The following is a 27,985-nucleotide window of genomic DNA, read 5'->3' on the forward strand; positions in this document are numbered from 1 at the left end:
CCCGGCCGCGGCCCCCCGGCGCCTCTGCGCTCGCCCCTCCGCATGGCGCCCGCCCAGCCGCTCCGCCCCGCGCCTTGACCCCACGCACCGCGGGTCACCACGAGGGCGCGCTGCGCACGGCGCGGGGAGCGCCGGGAAGGGGTCGCGGCGCTGCCTCGGCGGGGTCTCGGGAGAGCAGGGGCTGGGGGCGGCTAGGAAAGGGTGTGCTGTGCATTGTGGGACTTGTAGTCCGCGCTCCTGGGCCGCGGGGCACTCTGGGCCTCGTAGTCTCCGATGCCGCGGGTCAGAAGCAGTGGTTGCTGGGAAGAATGCCGCCTAGTTGCTAGGAAGCCGGAGCGGGAGGGCGGGGGGAGTGGCCTCTCCCCGAGGCCTCGGGTAGGGGCTGCTTCGGACCCTCCTCCCCAGGCGGCCGGACCCCAGCCCCTCCACACTTTCGCCCCTTCCTAGTCCTGCCCGCGCTGCCCTGGAGTGTCCTCCCGCCGCGAGCCCGGACCCAGACCCCCGCGTGGTCGCGCCCGTGTGGCTCTGGCGCGCTTCCCCGCTCTCCACCCCGCCCGCGGCTCGGGACTCTAGACTGCAGGGTCCGCCGTCAGGCGGGCAGGTCTCTTCCGGGGTCTTCACCAGCAGAATGGTGTGGACGCCCGGATTTGGGTTGACTCCAATTGTTAATATAATCAGCCCTCCCCCCGCCCAAAAAAAAAGTGTAGCCCTGAGCCACTTTGAAAACCAGTGGCAGCTCCTCAGAGGTTTAAGCGTGGGGTCGCCATGTGACCCAGCACTTCCACTTCTAGTTACACGCCCAAGGGAAGTGAGAATGTGCCCTCCCGGAGCAGTACCCAGTTGTTCTAGCAACATCCCTCGTAGTGGCCAAAGGGGTTAGCGACCTACCGCCCCCCCCAATGGATACCCAAAATGTGGTCTGTTCATACAACGGAAGGTTCTCTGGCCCTGAAAGAGGAATGAAGTTCTGACACCTGCTATAGCATGGGTGATGCTCCGTGGACGAAGTCAGTCACAAAAAATTATATATGATCCGTTTACATGAAATGTCCAGAATGGGCAAATCCGTAGAGACAGAAAGATCAATGGTCACCACAGGTTGGGAAACAATGGGGCAGGCGAGGAGGGTGATTGCTAAAGGGTACCGGGCTTCTTTTCCAGACCATGAAACCATTCTGAAATTGACTGTGGTGACGGCTGTATACATCTGTAAATATACTAAAATCTAACTGTACGCTCTAAATGGGTGAACTGTACACTATGTGCATTACACCTCAGAAAAGCTGTTACTAATATACATTGTTGTGCATATATTGTCAATCCTAAAACTAAAACTGTCAGTTATTTTGCAAGCAAAATGGGTTTATTCTGGAATAAAATTGCAACCTCAGCCAAACCAGCCACAAGAAAACCAAACGCAAGTTCTGGGAACAGAGTGGAGAACAGCTTTTTTATACAGGAAGGGGACGAGTTGGGGGAGGGGCTGTTATAAACAAAAAGTCCATTGGGGGGCGCCTGGGGGGCGCAGTCGATAAGCGTCTGCCTTCGGCTCAGGGTGTGATCCCGGCGTTCCGGAATCGAGTCTCACATCAGGCTCCTCCACTGGGAGCCTGCTTCTCCCTCTTCCACTCCCCCTGCTTGTGTTCCCTCTCACTGGCTGTCTGTCTCTGTCAAATAAATAAATAAAATCTTAAAAAAAAAAAAAAAAGTCCATTGGAGTAGATTGAGAGTTGGAAGTATAGTAGCTTCTCGTCGGCTGGGCTGTTGCCCAGGAAGAGAAAATCTTGCTTCCTCCTGCTGGGGTTGTAAATCCACCTGTTGGCTCTGCGGTTGGCGACCAGGGCTGGGTGCTGGCCTCCTGACTCCATTCTACACCGAGGTTTCCTTTCATTAGTTTTCACATTTCCATCTTTTGGTCAGGCTCGTTCTCTGAAAGCACCCTGATCAAGAGTCAGGTTTTCCATATTTAGTGCTTTTGTCCCTCAGTGCCAGGAAGGACCTTTTCTGGTTGTCATGCTCCACGTTGGAGGGAAAGAGCACAGCAGTCGGAAAGCACTTAAGGACACATTCGAGTAACAAGGAAGGTCAGGAGGGAGACCTCCCAGGCACTTCCCACCTCTAGTCCATATTTACCAGGATCATAAGCATTGGACATCATGCATTGAGCACATCATTTTTACAAAAGTTTGACAGGCAACAAAGTTCAAAACTTAATCACACAAAACAGAGGTAGCACTACAATTCCAAATTGTGTGATGGTGCTAACTTAGGACCCTAGGTCTGAAAGTAGCCAACTTATATTTATTGACACTTATTCTGACTTATGGGAGAAGGGTTCTCCCCACAAAGGCAAACCTGGAGTCACACATGCCTCCTGGAAGTCCCCACTTGCAGCAGCCGTAAAAGCAGGATAGTGAATACAGCAAGAGAACATGGACAGAATTAATCAGGTGCATTTGGGGAGATGCAGTCCAGGTATGAACATGAAGAAATAGCTAAGGAAATTTTTGGAAAAATAGCAAAACTTCAAATATGTATTAAAACAGTGTTGTTATCTCAAAAGAACTGTTTGGAAACATGTTATCCAATAAGTCATCCTGTGAGATTGCAAACTCAGAGGCCATGAGTTTGGATAGGAATCCAGAGCCAGATGCTAGTTCAGATGAAAGAAAGACTTATGAATTCTGAAACTTCTAACCGTTCAGAAAAAACAACTGAAAAAATCAATTTGTTACAGGATCATGATGAAGCTGTGTCTAAAACGCCATAACCAAAAAAGGTTTTCTTTTTCTCAGGGTTTTGGGAAATGCAGACAAGGACGTTGTCCTTCCATGAGAGAGAAGAAGCAGCAGTGAGAAAGGATACACAGGCCGGTCTGGACACCTTGGGAAAGTGTCTGGTCAGAGGTCATCCGCTGCCATTCCAGGAAATCTTTTTTATTTTTGTTTTAAGATTTTACTTATTTGAAAGAGCACACCAGCAGGGGGAGGGGGAGGGGCACAGGAAGAGGGACAAGCAGACTCCCCACTGAGCAGGGAGCCCAACATGGGTCCCGATGCCAGGACCCCGATCCCAGGACCCTGAGATCATGACCTCAGCCAAAGGCTTCACCGACTGAGCCCCCCAGATGTTCCCCGGGAAATATTGACTTCAGGTCACCAGATGGCGTGCAGGGCCAATCAGGGTTTGGTGCTTTTCTTCAGATGTGTCACGTGAATCCAAAAGTTTTGTCCTTGGAGTTTGGCGTCACAGGCTTGGTTCAAAGTTCCTGATAAGGGCCTTTCCGGCGAGGCTGAAAAGAGTCTTTCTGAAGGTGTCTTTTCCTGTAAACGAAATCTCCGGGTTGCAAGATATGATATTTAATGTCATCGTCTCCTGGGAGCACACCGTGAAAAGATTGCTCTACCAAGCCATGGTTATTTTTAATAGAAGAAATTAGGCCTTACAGCATTGACCTACACCTCCTTTTATCAACTGTGGGTCAGAGGAGGCAGGGGCCAAGTGCATTGGGATGTCCTCTGACCAACTCAAAGGGGGAGAATGTATGAGTTCCCAAGGCAGTGGATCTGAAGTTCAGTTGGACCAAGGGCAGTTCTTTCGACCAAGGCGTTTGGAGGGTCTCTACAAATTGTGCCAACTGAGTCTTAATAGTGCTGTTTGCACATTCGAGAAGCTCTGAAGATTGAGTGCTGTAAAACTATCTGAACAGGGCACCTGGGTGGCTCAGTCCTTAAGCGCCTGCTTTGGCTCAGGTCATGATCCTGGGGTCCTGGGATCAAGCCCCACATCGGGCTCCCTGCTTAGCGGAGAGCCTGCTTCTCCCTCTCCCTCTGCCTGCCTCTCCGCCTGCTTGTGCTCTCTCTCTCAAATAAATAAATAAAATCTTTAAACAAAACAAAACAAAACAAAACAACCATCTGAACAGCACAGGCCTATCAAAGAACCTGACCAGTGAAATGGATTCCCCGGCCACCGTGAGTTTGAGAAGGATTCCCAGGGAGGGATAATCTTTTCTAGCAGAATTGTAGCCACAAGAGAAGCAGTGCCCTGTCTGCAAGACAAAACTTGGGTCCAGAGAGAAAACATGCAAACCGTGACAAAACGTATTTATCTCCATGGGATGGGGAAACTACGAACTCCATTTTTGTGAATGGGAATTCTGTGGATTGTACTTCAGACAGGCAGGACAAGCAAGGTAGGCACTTTTTGTGGCCTTATTAATATTTCTCCACCAATGTTGATTCACGAATGCTATCATTTTGCCAGTAGGTCAAATGCCTGTACAGTGGTAAGTAGTGGGAATTTTAGAATTTGCCATAGGGTTGGATTATTATTTGGTCCAAATCTGAGTGCAAGGCGGCCCCACCTGTCTGGGGACAAAGGAAGTGGTGAGGGCAAGATTCAGAAGCTGCAATGACTTCTTTCAGTTTTTGCCTCTTTGCAAAGTACTATTTCTAAATTAACAAATGAACCAAAGAGGCGAACAAACTCTGAATCCTAAAAATGTTTGGAAGCCTCAAGGTACCAGTTAAAATAAACATCCAATTCAGTTTTGACAATTTTAGAGCCATGGCTGTCCAATTCAGTTGTGAGAACAGTAGATCTGGGGAGATGGAAAGTTCCCCATAATGGCCACTGAAGTTGTAAACTGCTTTCGGTTGAGTCAGTCCATTTAGTTAAGAATGCACATGAGGAGGGATCACAGTTTTGAAACATAGAACAGGCTGGGGTCCCAGAAGTGTGGGAGTGTGGGCACAGGGGTGTCCCCAAAGCATTTTGATCACTGGGATCCCCTTTTCCAGAGGCTTTTCCCTAAAGGGAAGAGGAAAATTTCTCAACAGCACAGTTGCAATAGGAACAGCCTGGCTCTAGAAAGGAGTCAGACCAAAGGCCAAACGAGTACTCTGAGAAAGGACAAAGCCTTGATAAGGTCTTGAATAAAGCCCGGCAAGCTCAAAACACGGAGAGTGAAGCTCCAGTCCAGGAGAAAACTTACCCTCAAACCCCAGGGTCGGCGAGAAAGCTGCAGCCCGACTGGGTCTGTGGGTACTGGCACCTGTTTGCTCACTAGCCTCAGAGTCTCTGGGGGTAGCTCCCTGCATCCCACTTCTGACACCTTCAAATTAAATTGCCAGTTATTTTACCAGCAAAATGGGCTCATTCAGGAATAGTAGAAAATGTGCAGTTTGGGACAAGCAAGCTTTGACAAAACCAATAGACAGCTCCCTAGGACAGAGGAGTGAAGCGCTCTTCCATGAAAAGAAGGCGGGTGAGAGAGGCTGTTGTAAACTGGAAGTCCTCTGGAGTGAACTAGGAGCTGGAAGTGTGGCTTCTCATTGGTTGGGCTGTGACTGGCTCTTATTGGCTGAGCTGTGCTTTCATTTGCTGGGCTCTGACCATGTCTCATTGGCTGGGATCTGCTCTCATTGACTGAGCTGTGACTGGCTCTCATTGGCTGGGTTGTGCTCTCATTGGCTGGAATCTGCTCTCATTGGCTGAGCTGTGACTGGCTGTCATTGCCTGGGCTGTGCTGTCATTGGCTGTGCTGTGCTCTCATTGGCTGGGTTGTGCTCTCATTGGCTGAGCTGTGCACTCACTGGCTGAGCTATGCTCTCATTTGCTGGGCTTCTCACTGGCTGGGCTCTGCTCTCATTGGCTGGGCTCTGCCCTTAGTGGCCGGGTTGGCCGGATGGGACGAACCCCTTCCTCCCAAGGGCTCAGGGAAGCCCAGGCTTCTTCCCGCTGGGAATGCTGAGGGCCAAGAGGAGGGAGTGGTGGGCGGGAGAGCTCCCCCTGCTGGGCTCCGCTGCGTGTTCGTGAGGGTTCCTTGATTCCGTTTCACTGTATATGTCTGTGTAGAGATAGATTCACCTGGCTCCCCCGCCAGCCCACCCACCAAGCACGAGTCGCTCCCTGATGGCCAAGTCGAACCTCCCAAGAAGCCAGGCACCGACCGATGCGCCAGGAAATGCTGGCCCCGGGAGGCATGCTCTGCGGCTCGTGGAACCGAGTAAAGGAGACCTCGTGCGGGATGGAGTCAGGAGGCCGAGGCAGAGCGCACGTGCCGGGCCTCGCTGTCACCTGCAGAGCCAACAGGAGGCCCCCGCACAGGTGGACACTACGTCACAGCCCCGGCAGGAGGAGACGAGATTTCCTCCCAGCCAGGCAGTGCCCAGCCAGTCGCGGCGCCCCGGTGCACTTCTTCACAACAGCCCCTGAACGCCCCCTGCCCCTCTAAGAGTTTTGCTCTCCTGTGTTCTGGGGACTTGCCTATAGTTTTGCTGTACCTCGTTTGTCCCAGATTGTAATTCTCTGCTGGTCCCAAATAAACTCATGTTGCTGGTAAGATAGATGACAGTTTTATTTTTAAGGTTAACCAGCCTTCCAGGGCCTGGCTGCTGCCCTCTGTCTGGCCCTGACCCCACCCACGTGGGACTGGGCTGCTACCTTCCCTGTGGCCACCCTCGAGTGCCTGTGCAAGTGCGGATAAGTGAAGCCGGAGAGGACGGCCAGGGCTGCACCTTGGTCTCCGTCCTGAAGGCCACAGGGAGGTGTGATGAGGTCAGTATCGCCTGGCTGCACTGAGGGTGAACTAGGACTGTGGTCCCCACTGCACTGGCCTTCATGGCTGACACATTGGGACTTGCTTTGTCCAGGGAAGTGATGCTGGACCCAAGTGCCTAGAGCAGGCCAGCTCCTGCCCACCCCTTCTTTCCAGCAAGCACCCCGTAGGCTGGTTCCTCGATCCTGCCCTGGGGGCCCAGGGCCATCCTTCAGGACTTCTCTTCTCCACCCCAGCTGGTGGCACTCAAATTCCCAGCGCCGTCCTGCCCCTGTTGCTCCCTGGGTATGGGTGTTTCTTCCAGGCTGTGCCGGGAACCACCCCCTTCCTGCATGGAGAGGGCCACCGCCTCTTCAGGGCATAGAAGCTGGACAGGACAGGGCTGGCCAGGGGCGGGGCCAGATCCCATGAGCCTGCCCCGGGAGTTGGGGAGTGGAGCTGGGATAGGGCTCATTATGGGTGGAGCCAGAGTAGAACTGGGCAGGGGCTGGGCCGGATCCCCGTGGGGTGCCCTCTGCCCTGTGCGCAGACCACATGTTAGTTAACGATTGCCACCAAGCTCTGGCCACATGCCAGTGAGAGTTCCCAACGCTTTACAAATGCTGACGATTGTGACCTTCACTCCCTCGGGTTCTATTTTTAACCTCTGGCTGAGAGACTAAGACACTGAGACACAGAATGGTTGGTGACCCCCCCCCCCCGACTCTCGGCTCCTTCTACCCCACCGTAACCTAGAGCTTTTCTCCCTGACCGCCCCCCCCCCCATATTCTGCAAGGAGTGTTCCACCTGTGGCTTTGTACCTAGGACCTGATAACACGGTCTCACCTCCACCAGGTCCCTGTCTTGACCACCACCCCTCCCTCTGGCTGCAGCCTTGCTCAGCCACTCCCTTCAGACAGGTGTGGCACCGCAGGGTATGCCGCAGGACTTGGGGACATGGTCCATCCCCTCGTGTCTGGGACTTGCCCTGCCTGGGGAAGGCTGCAGAGACTCTGACCTTCTCATCCACAGACGTGAGTGCCTGAGGCACCAGGGCACCAGGGGCTGTAAAGGCAGCCAGTTCTGGCTTTCCTCAGGAATAGCAGGTCTGTGAGCACACCCGAGAACCACAGATCTGGGTTGTCCTAGCCTTAGACCCCAAGACTTCCCCAGCCTGCGGGACTCACACTCACGGTGACAAACACTGAAAATATTGACAGACATGCTTTCTCAAAACGTCCTTCCAGGGAAGGGAGAGAAAGCTCCGGGTTCCTAAAGGAACCACTGTTGTTTCTGCCGCTGGGTCTGTCAAGGTGAGCGGGCTCCGGAGATCCCTGCCACCTACAGTTTTCCCAGGGCTGGTGGAGGGACTGGGGGCCGCTGTGCTGTCAGCTCACGTGAGAACGGCTCTCTGCTCCTTAAGACAGAAAACAGGAACCGGTGGGAATTTAAGACCCAGAGGTGTTGGGGGCCAGCATTTGGGAGACAGAATTGTCTGTGGGGTGAGGACATCAGGGGCTGGGGTCCCCACCCTGAAGCCCTGGTGTGACAGGCAAGGACCAACATCTGGCAGACCCCAGGAGCGGAGGCCCAGCCTGGTAAAAAGGCTTCCCTGTAGGGCCCTGAGCACAAGGAGGTCCGCTCCCCAGACAGGGGCTGTCAGTCAGAGAGGCCAGAGGGGGCTGGGGGTATCTGGGACAGCCCAGAGAGAACATGGGAAGCTGACCTGGCTGTGAGCCTCCGAGAAGTATCCTCAGGAGACTTTGAGTGTCTTTGGGCCACACTTGATATGGGAAACAGAGGCAGAGGGAATGTAGATAAAATTAAACCTGCCGCCCACTGACAGATATTTGAGATGGGCAGAATGTAACATTCCTCGAGTCTCCTTTAACATATGAAAGTCCTTCGGGGATGTCCCTTATCTGCAGAGACTTTGACCTTCTCATCCACAGAAGTGATTGCCTGAGACACCAGGGCACCAGGGGCCCCAGCCCCAAGGTATATAACCACTTGCTCCCTGGGCAGCAGGGAACGGCGGCAGCGGCACCCCTCCTGCCCACGGGCCTGTCCATCGGCTCCTGAGCCCACTAACAACATCTCAAAACTACATCACGCCCAGGCCGCTGGGGCTGGGAGGACAGGTTCCCAAGGTGAGGACAAGCAGTCATCGTTCCTGCTTGCGGGATTTCACCTGGGGTACTCCTGGTGGCTTTGTCATCCTGACCTCCCTCACAGGGTGGCCACCAGCCCCCCAGTTAGAAGTCTGAGGCCACCTTGGAGACAGCAGGAATGGGGGGCTGCCTCCTGCTGCACTTTGGCCCTCAGAAGGAAGATGACAGGTGGGCAGGGTGCTCTGGAGCTCGGAGGAGGAAGGAAAAGGGAGCTGGGTCCAGGGTCCACAGGGCAAGAGTAGGAGGCCCATGCAGGCCATGTTGTCTCCCCAAGACAGGGCAGGGTCAGCCCTGCCAGCAGCTGGGGTGGCCACACTGCCTGCAAGGGGCTGATCCCCTGCCATGCGGTTTTTTCAGAGGGTGCATTCAAGACCAAGGCCAAGAAGAAGCCTGAGTCTGGGGAAATTAAGTCCACATGTATCATCATAAAGTAAGTTTAATAATTAAGTTCATAAAAGTGATGTGTGTTGTAGACAATTTGAAGAAAGCAAACGGAAGGAAGAAAAGCATCATCTCACCATCCACAGCTCCCATCATTAAGCAGATACGAGCATAAATATTAAATCCACTCCTCAGCATTTTAATGCATTTGATCTTAGTTGAGACAACAAAATGTGTGCATGTTTGCGATCTGTGTCTCTTCACTTCACAGTATAACATAAGCGTTTTCCTATATTCTCATCGCTCTTGGAAAGCATATTTTATGAGTGCTCCGTCGGCGTATGGGTATATCGTGTTTGCTGACATTTCCCTGTTGTTAAGCGTCTAAGTGGTTTATCATTTTTGCCTCAAAGGATATATTTATACACATTTCCATTATTTTTTCCCTCAAGATAGTTTATAAAAAGTTAAATTAATGGACCAAAGCATAAACAATTTTTAGGCTTCTGGTTCTTTTGCCGAATTGCTTTCCCAAAGGGCTGTCCCTGTTTTCTCTGCAGATGGGACCAGATGGGATCTGCACTGAGCGTAGGGCACCTTCTCCTTTGGGGCCAGGCCAGTGCTCTCCTACGCAGGCGGCAGACGCTGTCTTTGCCCCAAGGGCCCCCGGTGCTGGCTCTGGAGCAGCAAGGATCTGGATATAACTTGACTTCCTTCGGGCCCTTGGAAGGTGGAAGCGACAAGCAGTGTTTCTGCGGCAGGACAAACAGGAATGCCAAGTAGAGGCATGGAGACCCCACAGCTTTGTTGACACCTGCAGCGGTGCCTGTGTCAGGGGAAACCCATTAGTGGGCTGTTTTAACACAATGCAAATACGGACACAGACATACTGAACAGGTGGAGTTGGAGACCAGGAGGAGACACAGAGGCCAGGATCTGGCTGGCAACCTAGACCTTGAGTTCGCATTACTCATGCTCAAAAGCCCTGGCTGACTGTTTTCCTGAACTCGAATAGGGCATCTGAGGCCCTTTGGCCTGTGCAGATAGCTGGGTGACCCTAGTGTCCTTCTACCTTATTCCTTAGGAAAAGTGATCATACTTCCCAGGCTTCTGTGCAGGAAGTTGTGGTCATGTGACCGTGTGCTGCCTAGAGCGCCCCTCCTTCTTCCTCTTCTTGCTGGCTTGAATGTGGGTGTGATGCCTGGAGCTTGAGCAGCCATTTTGAAGCATGTGGTGGGACCAAGTGTTTAAGGTGGCAGAGCAACAAGTCAAGTTAATGCTAGTGCTGGACTGGCCCACCACAGACTTCATTTATGGGAAAAAGCAATATATATGTTGCTATATATGTATATATATATATATATATATATATATATATATGAATTCACTAGCATTGGGGTTTTCCATGACACCAATCTTAATGTATTCATCCAGATTTGCTCCATCAGAGTCACACGGGTTCTGCGCTGATCCCTCTCTTGTCTTTGCCACCTTGTAGTTCAGTCCTGTTCCCTGCTGTTGTCACAGACTGCTGTGGGTTCCGCCAGGCAGAAATGTGGGTGGGGTGGGGCCACATTATCACAGAGCAAATGTATATCAATGCTGGGTCTGAACCACAGGCTTGCATGGGCTGCATGATGCTGTACCCTGACACTGGGGGGCACTCCCTGCCCCCATGACATCAGGGGTGCCCCCTCAGACTGTTCCATGTTTCCATGTGCCCTGGGTCCTCAGCTTTACAGCAGTTTCCAGAGCCTGGGTATCCCACATCACTGTTGGGGGCATTCTGTGCTCTGGTGGCCCAGGGCCTTCCCCAGCTGCTGGCTAGAGCACAGGGTCCATGCAGCACAGGGTCCACGCAGCCCAGGGCCAGCTCTCTCCTCCCCCAGGTGGGGTCCACAAAGCAGGGGCTCAGGGTGGGGATTTCTTCTTGGGCTCTATCTCATCCTCAATCCTCCCTGCCCCAGTTTCTCCTCTAAGGGAATCAACACTGGACTCGGGGGGTGGGAGTCAAGGGCTGGATGCTCTGGAGGGGCCCTGGGGAGAGTGTGTCCTGGGGTCTGGAAGAGTGAAGGGGAGCAGGGAGCAGGGGATATTGGGGAGTGCTCATGTGCCCGACCCATGGTGCTTCCCCCTAGGAGGGAGATGCCAATCTCCTTCCATCTTACAGGGGATCCCCTCCCGCAGGTGAGGGCAATGACCTCAGGTGTGGGAGGGGTCCCCACCTGACTGGGTCCCCAGGAAGGTGTCAGAGGCCCCTGGGAACAGGGAGGGGTGTTCCTTCCAGCCTGGGGCGTGGCTGCAGAAGGATCACATGGAGCTGGAGGAGGAGGAAGAGGAGGGAGGCGGGAGAGAGGAAAGAGGGAGGGGTGAGTCCCAGGCGGAAGTCAGGTAGGACTCGCCCGTGGGCCTTGCTGCTGTCCTCTGGTCTTGCCAGCACCACGAATGCCAGCCCCTAGCCAGACTCCGGGGCCAGGATGCAGGTAAGTCCAGCTGTGCGGGGGTCCACACCTGTAGCCAGGACCCGCCCCCCCTCCCCGAGGAGGATCCGTACCTGTGGAGCCCTGCCAGCTCACCTAGAAAGTACCTGCGGGGTTGCCTGCAGTCCTCCAGGCTGAGGTAAGGGTCACCAGAGCCCAGACAGGGCCCCTGGGCCGGCTGGGGGTGGAGGAAGACAGACGGCAGCTTTCCTCCTGTCCAGTCAGGGATACTGCAGACCCCGGGGCCAGGTCCTTAGAGGCCGTGTGAGACCTAGATGAGGAGAGCATGTCCATCCCCAGAACCTGCTGCTCTGCCCTGCAAAGGGAAAGGGGGCTCTGGCTCCAGGATGGCTGACCTGGGGTTGGGGAGGCCCAGGGTAGCCAGCTGAGCCCTCTGCTCCCTGGGAGTCCTACCCTAGGCCCAAGTTGGGGGCTGGCTGGGGGCTGTTGGATTCTGATTCTGGGGGGCAGACCAGGAGGCCATGGAGCCCCAGGGAGGTGGGCAGGAAAACATCCTTTTTCCCCTCTGCCAGGGAAGAGGTCATCCAGACTGGGGCCAGTGCCTGGGTGGCCCAGGGAGGAGACCGGTGCCAAGGTGGAGAGTGAAACCAGCCTCCCACTCAGCCTCCCCGGGGCCCTCCCAGGTGTGGGCCAAGCATGTAGCCTCTCGCTCCACCTTTGCCCAGGGCCTCCTCAGCCCTTCCAGAGCCAGCTCTGGTACCTGGCTGCTCAGGCTAGCATATGGGCACACCTCAGCCTTAGCCCTGTCAGCCCCTTCCTTCCATGCCAGTCCTGAGCTGGGGCAAATGAGAGACTTAGGGCTGCCTGGAGGGGAAGTACCTGGTTTGGGTGAGGCAAGGAAATCAATGCTTTGAAAGGGACATATGCAAGGGCGCCTGGGGTTAGGCATCTGCCTTCAGCTCAGGTCATGATCTCAGGCTCCCTGCTCGGCGGGGAGCCCGCTTCGCCCTCTCTCTCTGCCGCTCCCCTTGCTTGTGGTCTCTTGCTCGCTCTTTCTTTCTCTCAAATAAATAAATAAAATCTTAAAAAAGAAAAAAAAAGAAAGAGACATATGCAGATGTAGGTGCAGACAGCAGGGAGGACTTGGTGGCCCCAGCCCCTAGCTGGATCTGAAGATGCCCTTCCCTGCTCCAGTCCCTTTCATGGCTCCCCGTGGCCCCTAGCTGACTAAGTGCCCCAGCTGCCTGAGGACCCTCCATGGTCCGGCTTCTGCCAACCTCCAGCCTCATCTCCTGGCAGCTCCCTTCTAGCTCTTTATGCTTCTGCCAAGTGCAAATTCTGAGTCCTGAGTCCCTGGGAGTACTAACTACCAAGTCGTTGGAGGTGCTGAGTCCTGAGTCCCTGAGAGTACTAACTACCAAGTCCTTGGAGGTGCTGAGTCCTGAGTCTCTGGGAGGTCCTGAGTACCAAGTCCCTGGACACTGATTGCATGCTGTCCCTCAGGGCCTGTCCATACATATTTTCCTCTCCCAGGAGTGCTGCCCCTACTTTATGGCCTCCTGCCAACCTCAGGCTCCAGGCTACCTCCCCTGTCGAGCGGGCGCCTGCCTCCCCAGTCCCCTGTGTCTACTTACACCACGCACTGCCCATGAGGGCTGCACACAGATCGGGCTGCATCCTCAGTGAGGGTCTGGGGACGGATGAACAGATGGACACATGAAACCATGAACTGACAGAAGACAGACGGACAGCTAAAGGGGTGGAGGGATGGAGGGAGGATGGAGGCAAGGAGGGGCAGACAGGAGGGAGGGGCAGACGGCTGGCTTCAGAAGTTGAAGACGCAGAGCCAGGTGCGGGCGGCCGGCTCAGGGTCTGGGCTGAGTGAGCAAGGGCGGGCTCGCTGTGTTCGTACACTTTGGTGGGGGCACGAGGGTCCCCTTGGATGATGAAAGTGCCGGGTGCTCTTGAGGCCCAACCAGAGGGTGTGATGAGACCTCAGGTGAGATGTGCCATGGGTAGTGATGGGAGGTCTGAATGCGTTCCTTTTGCTGCTGGGGTGATGTCACACGTGTGTGTTCCATGTAGCCCACATAGTCAGGACCTGGGTGACAGTCACGTCTGCCCGGCAGTGTCCTCAGCCCCACTGGGGACCTGGGGGCCAAACTGGGAAGGGATGGACAGGGGCAGGACTCCCCCCGCTCTGACCCTTCGTGTTCTGTGCTGTAGGGCAGCGAGCATCTCCTGGGACCTGCAGTGTCTCCATAAGTCCCCTCATTTGGAACTAGTGGGTGAGCCCCCTGGGACTCTGGCCTGTGTTAAGCCCTGGGCTTTGGCCCACTAGGTGAGTGGCCTGCAGAGCGTGGACACTGGAAGGACTAAAGGGAGAACAACAGGGATCTCCCAGCCTGCACCCCTCATCTGTGCAGGAGCTTGCCTGGGGTCTGCGCAGGGCAGGGAGGGCTGGGATCTCCAAGGCTAAGTATGTCGGGACAGCCCCTGTTCCCTGCCCTGGGGGCCTGGGAGCCTGATGGGGACACACCGCTTCCTGGAGGTGGAGCCTGAGGGATGGAGACACGGGGCCCCAGATCCTTGCTTCGGGGAACACGGAGCAGTCTGCTTGTCTGGAGGTGGGGATGACTTCATATGAGCCATCTGTGAAGGCCTCTCACCCTGGAGGACAGATGGACTGATGGACAGCCTGATCCTGGAGGCTGTGGCTGTGGCCATGGCCCACAGGGGGTCTTGCATGCAGCAAGTGACCTCAGGGGTGGTGAGCCCAGAGTATATGGGAAGCAGAATCTCACAACCTGGTCCCAGTCTGGCTGTGGGGAGAGGGATGGCTGGACTGGAGCTAGGTCGGGGGGACTCTGACCTGGCTGCTCCTGTGGATGCCCATTGCCGAGGGCTGACCTGGCATTGACCAGGTGTACATGTAACGTGGCCCTGGTCTCTCTGTCCAGTGGCTGGGATCTGTGATTAGTGCCCATCAGATACCTTGGGTGGCGTCACTCTCCGCTGTCCGGATCACATGCCAGCCCTTAGAGGAGGTCCAGTCAGCCCTTCCCAAGAGGCTCTGGGAAACTGCCCCAAAGCTGTGCAGTGTCTCTGGTGGGGAAAGGGGTTGTCTGAATCAGGAGCTCACCAGGTCCAGCAGCCTCATTTCTGTGACCCAGTAAGGGCCTGTCTCCCCCTTACTGCCAGACCTTTGAGGGTCCCTCTGGGAGAGTCCCTTCTTCCCAGGCTCCCTCCTGCGTGGATCCCAGTGTTCTGCCCAGTCTGGCTTCCCTGTGCCATTCCTTCCCACCCTGGGGTCTCCTCTCTCACTCCTGGTTGTCCTGCCTGTTCTTCAGCCAGGCCCACACTCATGTTGGGTCTCTCCTTGCAGTGTCTGCCAGAGGAGCTCAGTTCGGGTCGGGGGGCAGGTAGACAGGGAGAGCCTCCTCCAGGGTCCAAAGACGGACACGTGAGGCCCTTCCTGCCGACACAGGGATCAATTGCACTCACCAGTTCCTCCAGCACAACACTTACTGAGCCCTGCGGTGGGCAGTCACAGAACCAGATGCTGGCGGCCCGAATGCCGCTCTTCCCATGCAGTTGAGACAGAGGACCCTTGGGCTCTCCCTGTCCCGCAAACCTGTCAACAGCAGGGTTCTCCTCCCGCCCAAGATGGGGCAGCAGTTCTAGATATGATAAGCCACACCTGAGTGCCAGAGGCTTTGGGGCACAGAGCTGCTGTCTGCAGTAGCCCAGCCTTCGTGAGACCCTACACCCCCTGCCTCAGAGCCTGGCGTTCTGTGGTTGCATGTGATGCCCTTCTCCGGCTTCTGTGATTGGGACAGAGGGAGAGTGGGGCAGACCCAGGTCCCATCCTGGGGCAGGAGCTCCTGGTGTCCGTGGGTGCGACTGGGAAGTTGGACTAGGGTTGCAGGTTTTGAAGCAAATAAAAAACATACCCAGTTAAATTGAATTTTACATTAAAAATTTCCTTTTTAGTATGAGTGTGTCCCATGCAATAATTGGGACATACTTATACTGAAAAGTATCTGCTGTTTATCTCAAATTCAAATGTGACAGGGCAGCCTGCATTTTACCTGGCAGCGCTCCAGGGCAGACTGGCTGGAGTGGTCCAGTGAGGCTTTCTGAAGGGGGCAGGTCTTGAGATTGGCGGAATGTGGGGCAGCGGGGGGGAGGTAGCCGGGGGGACCAACAGAGGTGAAGGCCTGGCGGTAGGCAGGTTGTCTCGAGACACAGCCATGGGCTGCCCTGAGCTCCTAAGCCTGGAGAAGGGCTGGGGTCACCCTGGGGCGGTAGGGGGTGGTGGGTTGGCAGAAGGCCATGGCAAGAGCCCAGTGCTGGGGGGTGGTCAGTGCCGAAAATTGCCAGCCCAGTAGGCGTGAGGTGGGTTCCTCTGACGGACCCGCCCCCCAGGGTGTCACCCGCACCCTTATCCCTGGGACATTGCAGGATCCCTGTGCCTCCCAGGAGAGCTGCCAGCTGGAGAGCACGCTGGGGACCCTCTCCCTGACCCCCACAGCATGCCCAGCACTGCACTGGGGCTTCAGGATGCTTCCTGCAGCCAGGCAGAAAGAGGTGGGCAGTCTTGCCTGAGAGCACACAGTGTTGGCAACCCGGTCTCTAGGCTAGGGATCCACTTCAGCCTGGAGCTGCCCGCTGTGACCTGCTCTGACTGTCTGCCCTTGTCCCCCACCTCCTGCACCCCCACCCCCTCAGCTGCCCGGCTGCCCCGTGACAGGGCCCGGGGCACCCTGGGTCAGCCTCGCAGCCTGCTGTCTATCTACCCGTCAAGACTGGGTGAAGCCTGAGCACCCTTTCCCCACTTGTGCAGTTTCAGCACATCTGTAAAGATGCTTGAAGACAAAGAAGGTGGTGGAAGGCGTCCCTACACCCTCTGCCCCGCTTGCCCATCCCCTGGGGCTCAGGTCCAAACAAAGAGCCCACACAGCCGCCTGGACTCAGACGTCACCAGCTTTTCCACTTGTGTCCTTTTCCTGCGCCCGGGTCTGTGCAGGGTCCCGCATGGCATTTAACGGCACGTCTCCTTGGCCCCTTCCCGTCTGTGACGGTCCCTCTGTCCCTCCTTGTCCTTGGCCATCTGACTCCTGAGTCTGATGTTTTCTCAGACTGAGACAGAACTATATGTTTTAGGGAAGGGGCCACATACTACCCCATCCCACCCTATCAGCGGGGTTGGGGGGGACCCTAACAGCTAAATGCTATCCCTGGGACCTAGGCCTTCATCACCTGGAGTGGGGGCCATCTGCTGGGTTCTCTTTCCCCTTCCCACACGTTCTTCATTAGTCATGAAGTCCGGCAGGGAGGGTCTGGAGGGAGGAAGAGAGAACGCGTAATACCCATTAATGCTGCCGCGACCCCGATACTGACAGACGGTCAGCAGAGGCTTGAGGGCTGTGTACACAGCTCGCTCCTCCTTACGACTCTGCCCCTATTTCAGCGTCCGTCCGTCTGTCTGTCCCAGATGTGCCTGCAGCACTTGCTCCTGCAGGACTCTCACTGGACTTACCATGTCACGTTGGTCCCCAGTGGCCCATGTGTGGCAGCAGCCCATCCCCCTTCCCGCCTTGTGGTCCTCCACCATGCGGGCGCGGCCAGGGTCTTCATCCATCCACGTGCTGCTGGGAACTTGGATTATTTGCACGATTTTTCTATGAAATAAGCTACTGAGAGCACACTCTTACTTGTGTTCGGGGCGGGCTGGGCCGGGCTGGATGGTCTAGGATGTTTAATTTTGTTTCCCAAGTTTATGTGTGACAGGGGATCTGTCGACTTCGATGCTGTCAGGCCATTAAATGCCTGTGACCAAAGCGCAGAAGGTGGTGCCTCTGGCCACCTGACCGGCAGTTCCTGCTCTTCTGTGCTCCTCTTCTGTGAAACCCCTATTTGCTGCTTGTCTTTTCTGAAGGATTTCAGAAGCTCTTTGCTTATATTTCTTTTTTTTTAGAAAAAGATTTTATTTATTTATTTATTTGACAGAGAGACAGCCAGCGAGAGAGGGAACACAAGCAGGCGGAGTGGGAGAGGAAGAAGCAGGTTCACGGTGGAAGAGCCTGATGCGGGGCTCGATCCCATAATGCCGGGATCACGCCCTGAGCCGAAGGCAGACGCTTAACCGCTGTGCCACTCAGACGCCCCTCTTTGCTTATATTTCTTTTTTTTTTTTTTAAAGATTTTATTTATTTATTTGACAGAGATAGAGACAGCCAGCGAGAGAGGGAACACAAGCAGGGGGAGTGGGAGAGGAAGAAGCAGGCTCATAGCAGAGGAGCCTGATGTGGGGCGATCCCATAACGCCGGGATCACGCCCTGAGCCGAAGGCAGACGCTTAACCGCTGTGCCACCCAGGCGCCCCTTTGCTTATATTTCTAAGCAGACCTTTGCTGGAGTCACCCAGTGCCTCCCCACCCATCGCCCTGCTCAGTGTGGTCCTAGCACTGAGCCCCACCTGGAACTGCCTGGTTTGCTCACTCGTGCTTCTGCCCTCTTGGTGCCGGAGCACCTGGCCCAGGAGGTGTTCTGCAGGAATGAGCTCTATCCTTCCGTCTACCCTCTAACCCCCAGGGTGAGGAGAGCTTCCAGATCCTGGCAGGGACTGAGGGGGACAGCTTCCCTCTGATGGAGATCAACACTGGTGAGGTGAGTCTCCACCCGGGCCCCTGCCAGACTAGGTCCCACCCTTGGCCTGTGCCCTGTGCCAGCCCCAGCCCCAGCCCCACACCTCCTTCCTCCAGACCGAGGCCTCGGAGCAGTGGGATTATGTCCTTGTGGCTGACCACCGCACCCAGAGAAACACCAGGCAGGCCCAGCAGCAGCAGCAGTTCCTGGAGGAGCTCAAGAGAAAAGGCTTCCATTACAAGGTGGGCTGGCTGAGGGCCTGGCTTGGTGTGGAGCATGGGGGCCAGGGCTGCTTGGGTCATGGGGGACAAGTGTGTCCTGGGGAGGGGTCTGGAGGCATGGCAGTGGCCTTGTGCCTGAAGCAGAAGGGACAGGCCAGTGGCTGTGGACAAAGGGAGGAGCTTCCACAGTGGAGTGGAGGTCCCCAAGCGCCCTCCCCCGCCAGATGATAGAGGACCACGAGAAGGTGTTCTTTGGGATCCGAGCGGACAGCAGGATCTTTGATCTGTACCGCACACTCCTCATGGAGCCTGAGGGTCCTGCCGCCAGAGTGCAGCCTGCCAGGCCCACCCCCGTCCCAGCCACCACCAGGTGAGAGGTTGGCCAAGAACTGGAGCCAGGAGGACCGCTGCCCAGCACGTTTCTGGTCCAGTCAGGCTTGCAGGCATGTTGTTAGGTCAAAGGTCCCGGGGCAGAGCTTTGTGCCTCAGTGCCCCTGTCTGTGGTACGGGATAAAGACAGTTCTCGCTTCTTGGAGTGTTCTGAAGGTTACATGCGACTATGTTCCCTAAAGGGTGGGCAGGATTTGGGACAGGCCAGGAGGACCTCCCAGCCATCCTTCCTAGCTTTGGGGTCATCTCCCCAAGACCTGGGATGTAGGTCCCGACCTCCCCTCTCTAGACAAAATGCCCCTCCGCGGACATCTGTCTCCAGCCTCCCAGGCACTCAAGCCTCTTCTCTCCAAGCACATCCTTCTCCCCGCTGATCCTCCAGCCTTCCATGCTGCTCCACCCCCTCCCCCACATCCCTCCTCTATCACCTGCCTCTTCTTGGCCCAGGCCCCTCTGAGCTCAGCCAGAGGGTGCTCCTGGAATATGGATGTGAGCGACAGAGGGGGTCTCCTGTGAATGCAGGAGAACTGGCTGGTCTCCAGGAGGCGCAAGGGGATGGTAGTTGAGCAGAGACACCTTGACGGGGCCTGCGAGGAGCGTGCTGGGGGAGCGCCTTGGGACCTCAGAGGGGCCATGTCCTACAGGAAGATATTCTGGAGGGGCATGGCTCTGCAGTCAGATGTCTCGCTGTGCCACTTCCCAGCTCGGTGGCCTTGGGCATGTCACTCAACCTCTCTGAGCCTCCATCTCCCCATAGGCAAAATAGCTCACAGGGTATAAGGATTTGTGCACAAAAAAGCATAGGGTGTGCTCTGGATGTGTGGGGGCTCCAAGTGGGAGGTGTGATAGGAGGTGGGGAGTCTAGGCCCATGGTGCGGGACTGAGCATTGGGGGGGCCTACCCCCAGGGGAGCCCCATCCTGGAGCCATGGGGCAGCTAGGCCACAGGAGGACTTAAAGAGGTGGGGGATGGGCTCCCAGATGAGTCCTAGATTCTGGGCTCTGGTCAAGGCAGGCAGGCTGGGGGCTCCACCAGGACACAGAAGAGCCTGGGACCTGGCCAGACAGAGGGTGGGGTCCACCCAGGTCAGGCGGAGTCATCCTGAACCAGCTCTTGTGTTCCAGAATCCGAATTGTCAACTTTGTCCTAAACAGCAAGACGGCAGCTGGCGGTAAGGACAGGACGGGCAGGTGGCCTATGCAGCGGCCCGCCAGAAGGGGTGTTGACATGGGGAGAGCAGGGCAGGGCTCCCCGCACCCCTACTCCCCTCTGACCCGACTCCCTGTGACCACCAGACACATTAGAGGATTTGGTGAAGAGGGGGATCTTTGAGACCAGATTCGCCCTGCACAAGGTGAGGGGTGGGCCAGCTGGGAGAGGGCCTGAGGGCGGGACTAGAGGCAGGAACCCCTCACTGTCTGTCCCTTGTGCTCAGGGGGAGGAAGACCTGAAGAAGAAATGGGCCCAGTGGAGAAACATGGTCCACCCCCAGCCGATTGATGATATCAGGTGAAACTGCCCCAAACAAATCACCGGTGCCCCCGCAGACACACCCGTGACCCCAGCAAACAGCGGTGTCTGTTCCTGGGCTGAACACACCGGTGCTGTACGCTCCTTGCCCCCGCGTGCCGCACACCCCACGCGCTGGCCGGCCGGGCACCTGGGTGGGGGTGGCCCTGATGGGGCAACTGTGCCCGCAGGGACTACTTTGGCGAGAAGGTGGCCCTGTACTTCGCCTGGCTCGGCTGGTACACCTACATGCTGGTACCCGCCGCGGTGGTGGGTCTCATCATCTTCCTGAGCGGCTTTNCGGGGGCGCCGGGGGCGGGCCTCATCGTCTTCCTGAGCGCTTCTCGCTGTTCAATGCCAGCCAGATCAGGTCGGCCGGGGGAAGGGGGGCGGGCCCGATGCGGCGGTCCGGGGAGAGCCGCCCCCAGCCCGGTCCTTGCCCCTCGCTCAGCAAGGAGATCTGTGAGGCCCACGACATCCTCCTGTGCCCGCGCGGCGACCACAGCCGTAGGTACCAGCAGCTCTCGGACACCTGCACCTTTGCCAAGGTTTGCCGCACCTTTGCTCCCTGCAGCCTGTCTTCCTGGAGGAGGGGAAGCTGAGGGTCTGCCCTGCAGAGCTGGGCTCACTCTTCCCCGCTGGGGGCATGGCGGGCAGCGAAGGGCCGCCCCCAGCCCCGTGCGCCTCTCTCCCCAGCTCACGCACCTCTTCGACAACGAGGGCACCGTGCTCTTTGCCATCTTCATGGCTCTGTGGGGTGAGTCGCCGCGGGCACTTGGGGGGAGCCTGAGCTCCGGGGCCACCCCTGCCCCCTGCGCCCGTGGCTCCAGGCCCAGCCCCCGCTCCCCCAGGAACACACGATGTCGCTTCTTCGCTCCCGTCTGCAGCCACGGTGTTCCTGGAGATCTGGAAGCGGCAGCGGGCCCGCGTGGTCCTGCACTGGGACCTGTACGGGTGGGACGAGGACCAGGTGAGGCGGCTGGTGATCCAGGGGCTGTCTCCTGCACCTTGTGCGGCTCCACACCTGCGTCTGCCCGTCCCAGGCGGTGTCCCGGCGTCTGAGCTGCGTCTGGTGCCCTCCACAGGAGGAAATGGCGCTTGAGCTCATTAACTGCCCTGAGTACGAGCTCCGACCATACCAGCACTCCTACCTGAGAAGCACCGTCATCCTCATCCTGTCTATGCTCATGGTACTCCTGGGGAACCTGTAGTGGGGCCGGAGACACGGGCTGGGGACCGCCGTACCGAGGAGCCCTGTCCTGGCCGCCCCTCCACAGATCTGCCTCATGACCGGCATCGCCCACCTGCTGGTGGTCTACCGTGTCCTGGCTGCCGCCTACCTCAACTCCGCCTTGCTCTTCCAAGAAGAGCAGGTGACCACAGCCGTGGTGGTGACCGGGGCCCTGGTCCACTACGTGGCCATCCTCATCATGACCAAGGTGGCTGGGTGGGGATAGAGGGAGGGTGGGGCAGGGGGAGGGTCTCCACTGAGGCCCAAAGTAAGCCCTCTGGTCTCTCCTCCTGCAGGTCAACAAGTATGTGGCTCTGAAGCTTTGTGACTTTGGTGAGAGGAGGGACCTCCGGGGGGGGCGTGGAAAAGGGACAGGAGGATTCAGGGCTGAGGTCTTGGATCCCAGACACGGAAGGGAGCCCTTCCTGCTGGCTCTATTGCCTCTCCCACCTGGCAGACAGGTGAGGGTCACAGGTGTCCCTGAGTTGTCAGGATAGGGACAGGTCAGGGATGGGTGAGGGACGGCCACAGCCCCACGTCTCATTCTAGAGAAGCCCAGGACCTTCTCAGAGCGTGAGAGCAAGTTCACCATCAAGTTCTTCACTCTGCAGTTCTTTGCTCACTTCTCGTCCCTGGTCTACATTGCCTTCATCCTGGGCAGGTGAGGGCGGCCCACTCCCACCACTTTGTCCACCATCTGGGCCCCTCTGAAATGGAGGTACCTGCTTGTCTTCATTTTTAAAATAATTCATGCCCAGAACAATCGGATACCCGATATAAAAATGGGTGGCAGAAGCCCACGGTGAACCCCTGGCTCTCTACTCCCCGACCCCAGGGGTGACCCATGACCATTGCGTGGGTCTTCCCAGAGTTTTTCACACATTCAAGTACACACGCATATACACCTATACGTGGTTGAGTCCTGTAAATCATTTTATCTTCTCATTGTGCTGAAATGTGCTGCGGGCATCTCCCATATATGACGGATGGTGAGGCCTCATTTATGAAACCTCATTTATGAAACCATGAGCCTTAGTTTGTGCTAGAATTTATCAGTTGGTGGACGTTTGGGTAATTTCCAGGGTTGAGCTTTATAAAGCTGCAGTGAGTGTTTCATAGAACACACACGGACTTCCCTCTTCCTTATTAGTGAAATTAACATTTTTTTTGGTTCAAGCAATGTACTGAATTTTGTTGTGAAGAAAATAATTGCTCCATTTGTTCTGTTTATTTGTTTAAATTGCATAAGACACATACATATTGCCAATTTATCCCAAACTCCAGCGGAATTTTAAAAAACCCCAAGTCCTCCAAGTATGTTCAAAGACATGAAGCCGACCCTAGACCCGGCCGTCCTTGGGGAAGCCCTCCCGGTGTCCGCCCCTCCCCTCGGGGCTGTGCGCACCTGCTCGCTCTGGGAGCCCTTCGCTCTCTGCTGTGTAGGAGACCCCAGGTTCTTCAGGGGCTCCCTGAGGAAGGGTACAGAGGAAGTCAGATGCCCTCCCCGAGGGCCTGATGTAGTGCTTGCTGGAGGTAGCCTTCTTCCGACTCTAATCTCACCAAGCTCATCCTCTGAAATCTCTCAGCCGGGTGCCTGGGTCCTTTTCATTGGAATTGCTCAAGCAATTCACCGCTTGCTCCCCTGTGTCATCAACCTTATCTTGGTCCTGAATTATCTCCACCCCCACACAAGTATCCTGTCCCATTCCTTTCAAGGAATGTTCTCCCACCACGCCCAATGGCTGGTCCTCCCTGGTCCTGCTTGCCCCTTCCTGGATGCTGGCTTCTCCTCTCCTCCCGAGCTCTAAATGTCACAACACCCTTCTATCTGTTCCCATGACTTCAGGTGCCATCTCAAGCACCATTGAGACACACCAGTCAGGCCCCCACTCCTGTCTCCAGCCCCAGACCTCTCCCGGGAGTCCAGACTCCCAGGTCCAGCTGCCTCTCATCTCCCCTCAGATGCCCTACGGGCGCCCCAACCCTACCGTGCCCACAGCTTGTCCATGGTCTCCCTCCTCCACGTGCAGCTCCCCCTGCCCGTCGTTCAGCCCAGAACCTGGGTCCCCCAGACCCCCCGCTTCCCCTCTGGCACAATGCACTTGTTTGCTCCCTGTCTCCACGGTGGGGTGGCAGCTCCCTGAGGGAGCGTGATTGCTCAACGTTACTGAGTTAGCGCCTGCAGCAGGCCTGGTGTGTGGAATCCGATCAATCACATGGAAAGAAATTCCCAGGTGCTTGCTGGGCCGGGAGCCTTGGGTCCTACAGTTCTGAGTGATTTCACATCTCGTGTCCTCAGTCCCCTCTGCTCCCCTCTCTGGAATTCTTTTTGTGTGGAAAACGGACTTTCTGAATTAACCATCTAATTTTCTTTGCTTTTTTCCCCTCCCATTTTTGTTTCAGATTCTGGGCGTTTTGCTCAACTCTGTTTTCCACCCTTTGATTGAATGTTTTACTTCTGCTCTGGCTCTTCATTTCAGTTCACGCCTTTGCACGATTCTTTCACAGCCTCTTTTTTGTGCTGCCAGGAGTCTGAGGATCTTGCCTCCTTTTTTTCTTCTCTTCTGGTATTGCATATATTCCTGCAGGGTCCCTTTTATGCTCTTTCTTTAATTGGTCTCTGACTTTGTGTTAGAGGCTTTCCCTCGATGTCACCTGTTCATAATCGAGAAAGGCGTGTGCCAGTGGTTTTGCTCTGGGTCACATCTCTCCCGTGAGGACTTCTGCCTGGAGGCAGAAGGACACTTGTCACTGTTGGTCGGAGCTCAGCTGGGGAAGGGACAGTGCGGGGTCTCAGGATCCACTGGCCCAACCCTGCAATCCGACTCTTTGGGTCCAACCCCCTAGAAGTGAGCCTCTGTCTTCCTGACCATTGACCACAAGCCTGACTTTTAGGTTCATATCATTTGTATTTTTTATCATGTAATGGAAAGCAGGTAATTTTAAACTATGTGCATAGTTTCAATGGGGGGAACTGAGACCACTCCTAACGGGCCTTGTCTAGAACCTGTCTGAGCCTCTGGATGGCTGGGCTCTCATCTGTGCAGGGGTGTGTCTGGGTGTAGGCTGAGCATTCAGTGCCCGGGCTCTGTGCCCCCGTAGCGCAGTGAGGCTTTCTCTTCTTCCCTTCTCTCGTCCTTCTACTCCCCCACTCCCACTTCTGTCCTGCTCCACCCCCGCCCAGTCAGAAGCAAGGTCCTGGCGCCCTCCTCGAGCCTAACTGTCCTTCCTAGGATCAACGGTCACCCCGGGAACTCTGTGCGCCTGGCGGGGCTGTNCCTGCAGTGCCATCTCAGCGGCTGCATGATGGACCTGTTCCTGCAGATGGCCATCATCATGGGTCTGAAACAGACGCTGAGCAACTGCGCGGAGTACTTGGGCCCGTGAGGACCGTCCTCCTTCCCAGGGCCTTCCTGGTGCCCCCTCACCCCAGGGAGCCCTCGAACCCACAGGACCCCCCCCCCCACCTCCACATCTCCCAGACCCGGTTCTGAAGGGCCCCTCCGCCCCCAGCACCCCTCCCTGTTCCGCACTAGCCCTCATCACCCCTCAGGTGGCTTGCTCACAAATGTCGCCTGATGCGGTCCAAGCTGAGCCGTGCGTCTGGGGACCCCGAGCTCAGGGACTTGCAACGCAACTACCTGCTGAACCCAGTCAACACCTTCAGCCTTTTCGACGAGTTCATGGAGATGAGTACGTGGGGCGGTTGGGGCACAGCCCTGATGGCAGCCACTTTGTGGGCAGGTCCTGGGGGGCTGGTGGGGGAGGGTGTGGGGACGCTGGTGTGTGGCGCCCCCCCACAGTCAACTTCACACCTCCTCCCAGTGATCCAGTACGGCTTCACGACCATCTTTGTGGCCGCCTTCCCGCTCGCCCCACTGCTCGCGCTCTTCAGCAACCTTGTGGAGATCCGCCTGGATGCCATCAAGATGGTCAGGCTGCAGCGGCGCCTGGTGCCCCGCAAGGCCAAGGACATCGGTCAGGGCCCCGACTGGGTGGCGAGGAGCACAGGCACTCCAGCCAGGGGTGGGGCGGTGAGGGATGCTGGGACCAGATCATGACAGTTGCCTTGAAATAATCACTCCAAGACAAGCCCCCTCACCCCACAGACAGCCCCAGCCCTTCCTCAGGCTCTGCCTAGGACTGGAGTTGGCCTTGGGGGGTGGTGCTCGGGCAGGAAGAGGCAGGGCTGGTGTGCATCTTGCAGGATCCAGCTGAAGGAACTGTGGCCCCCTTGGGGGGCCCAGGCAGAAGTGCTGGGCTCTGAGAGCAGGGAGCTGAAGGAGGGAGGGGTCCAGCAGCTGGGGGCAGGGACTAAGAGCAGGACTATGACATGGCCTCTGTCACCCAGACTCTCCTCGCTGAGATGGCCAGGGGTCAGGGAAGAACAGGGGATGGGGTGCTGGATGTGGGCAGAGGGAGAGGTAAGTATGAGTAGGAGGGAGGCCCCAGTCTTGGGCCAGGTTAAGGGTTTCTGACCCCAGAGTGGAGCAAGCTTGGGGGTAGCTGAGGGGTTCAGACAGAAGGTGGGGGTGAGGGGAGACCTGAGCCCCTCCTGGACATCAGTGAAGCCTGCCGACGGCTGCTGTGAGCAGTAGCATGGGCAGAGGTGACCAGACCCATGACCAAGCTCCCAGCCTTGGGGATGGTGGCTGAAGTTGGGGTAGGCAGTGCCAGTGGATCGAGGCTTGACGAACCAGGTGCCTCATCCCACTGTTGTGGCCCAGGGACCTGGCTGCAGGTGCTGGAGACCATTGGCGTGCTGGCCGTCATTGCCAATGGAATGGTCATCGCCTTCACGTCTGAGTTCATCCCCCGAGTGGTGTACAAGTACCACTATGGCCCATGCCGACAGGGGGCCCAGCCTGCAGTCGAGTAAGGGGGCACTGGGGGAGCCTCAAACTGTCCAGAGACCCCTGGGAAAACTAGCCCAACCACAGCCCCGCGCTAGGGGAGCCCAGGGAAAGGGCTTGATGCTGCCAGTATTGTCTGTGGTTGTCATGAGTTTGGGCGTGGGAGTGGCCATGCCCCCCCATACCAACCTGCAGACCGCAGGCGTGCTGGGAACCCAGTGGGGGATTAAGGCGCCAGAGCCAGCTGTTCTCTGAGCCGCCACCACCAGAAGGACTCCCTCCTAAAGTCAGACCCTTGGGGCTACTCCACAGGAGAGGGCAGAACAGTTCCCTTATCCAGCGCCTCCAGCCCTCCAAGGCACCACTGTACCTACGGACTGGGTGTCCAGGGGTCTCCACCCGGAAGGCTCCCCCAAATTCCTGCAGGGAAGGCAGATGGTGGCACCCCGAGTCTCTTCAGTCACTGCCCCCCCCCCCATGGCCCCTCTCCCATGCAGAGAAATGAAGGAGGCGTTTTGGGCTATGCCCCACCCTAATAGCCCCCAGCACGCAGGGATTAGCTCCAGGAAAGCACCCCGGAGCCTCGCCCTGCAGCCCTCACCTGCCCGGGGCCTTCTCTCCCTTCCCCCAGCTGCCTCACAGGCTACATCAACCACAGTCTGTCTGTGTTCTACACCAAGGACTTCCAGGACCCCGTCCAGACAGAAGGCTCAGAGAATGTGACCGAGTGCAGGTTTGGATCCCCTGATCCCCCATGAGCACCCTCGGAGCTCCTGACCCCTGACCTCAGGTACCTCCCCACCCCAGGTACCGGGACTACCGCAGTGCTCAGGACTACAGCTTATCGGAGCAGTTCTGGGTCCTCCTGGCCATCCGCCTGGTCTTCCTGATACTCTTCGAGGTGGGCCGGAACTGGGGGAGGGGCCCCAAGGCGGGGGCAGCCCTCTCTGGCCCTCCTCCCCTCTGGTCCCTGCTGGGTCTGTCTTGACCTCGCGCCCTGCCCCCCAGCACGTGGCTTTGTGCATCAAGCTTATCGCTGCCTGGTTCGTGCCGGACGTTCCTCAGTCGGTGAAGAACAAGGTTCTGGAGGAGAAGTACCAGACACTCCGGGAGAAGATGCGGTACGGGAGGCCGGGCCGGGCTGGGGTGGGGTGGGGCCAGGCCCCAGGCCCGATCCCCACCAACGCCATTCCTGCCTCTAGCTCCAGCCCCAAGAGCACAGAGGTGTAGGAGACCCAGAGCCGGTCCAGAGGCACCGGTGCCCAGGAGCTGAGACTCAGAAGCACTCCCACCACCTCCCCTCCCTCCCACGGCGCCTGTCAGGTCCCAGGAGGCCGGTGTGCATGTCGGGAAGTCTGAGTATATATGGGGTTTTGGAGGGCCCACGTGTGTGAGGTGTCCTGTTCCGTCTCTTAGGGCTCAGACTTGGTACAGCCCTGACTTGAACTCTGACTGACCTCTGCCACCCACAGAACCGGGGTGGGGATGCCTCTCAGCAGTCACAGCACAGGAAAACCAGCCCCGTTTCCTGAGCCTCCCTCCGACTGGTGGGACCCAGATCCTGGCTGGTCAGGGGGCCTTGACTCCACCTCCCT

General features: G+C 56.9%; 1 protein-coding gene across 1 annotated transcript; it reads left to right on the forward strand.

Annotated features, from left to right (window-relative positions):
• Positions 1-11,474: 11,474 nt before the first annotated feature.
• Positions 11,475-27,820, forward strand: ANO9 (anoctamin 9). Its single transcript, XM_034645216.1, has 23 exons — positions 11,475-11,577; positions 18,133-18,207; positions 18,303-18,428; positions 18,632-18,777; positions 19,922-19,968; positions 20,093-20,151; positions 20,233-20,306; positions 20,498-20,612; positions 20,645-20,676; positions 20,758-20,854; positions 21,003-21,063; positions 21,194-21,276; positions 21,392-21,496; positions 21,584-21,745; positions 21,834-21,870; positions 22,087-22,198; positions 24,771-24,920; positions 25,091-25,230; positions 25,363-25,515; positions 26,265-26,412; positions 27,022-27,123; positions 27,198-27,291; positions 27,399-27,820. The coding sequence occupies exons 1-23, from the start codon at positions 11,572-11,574 to the stop codon at positions 27,618-27,620; spliced, it is 2,346 nt and encodes a 781-aa protein (XP_034501107.1). The 5' UTR covers positions 11,475-11,571; the 3' UTR covers positions 27,621-27,820.
• Positions 27,821-27,985: the final 165 nt, after the last annotated feature.

This window comes from Ailuropoda melanoleuca, chromosome 16 (assembly GCF_002007445.2).
Source record: "Ailuropoda melanoleuca isolate Jingjing chromosome 16, ASM200744v2, whole genome shotgun sequence".
NCBI classification, from domain to species: domain Eukaryota; kingdom Metazoa; phylum Chordata; class Mammalia; order Carnivora; family Ursidae; genus Ailuropoda; species Ailuropoda melanoleuca.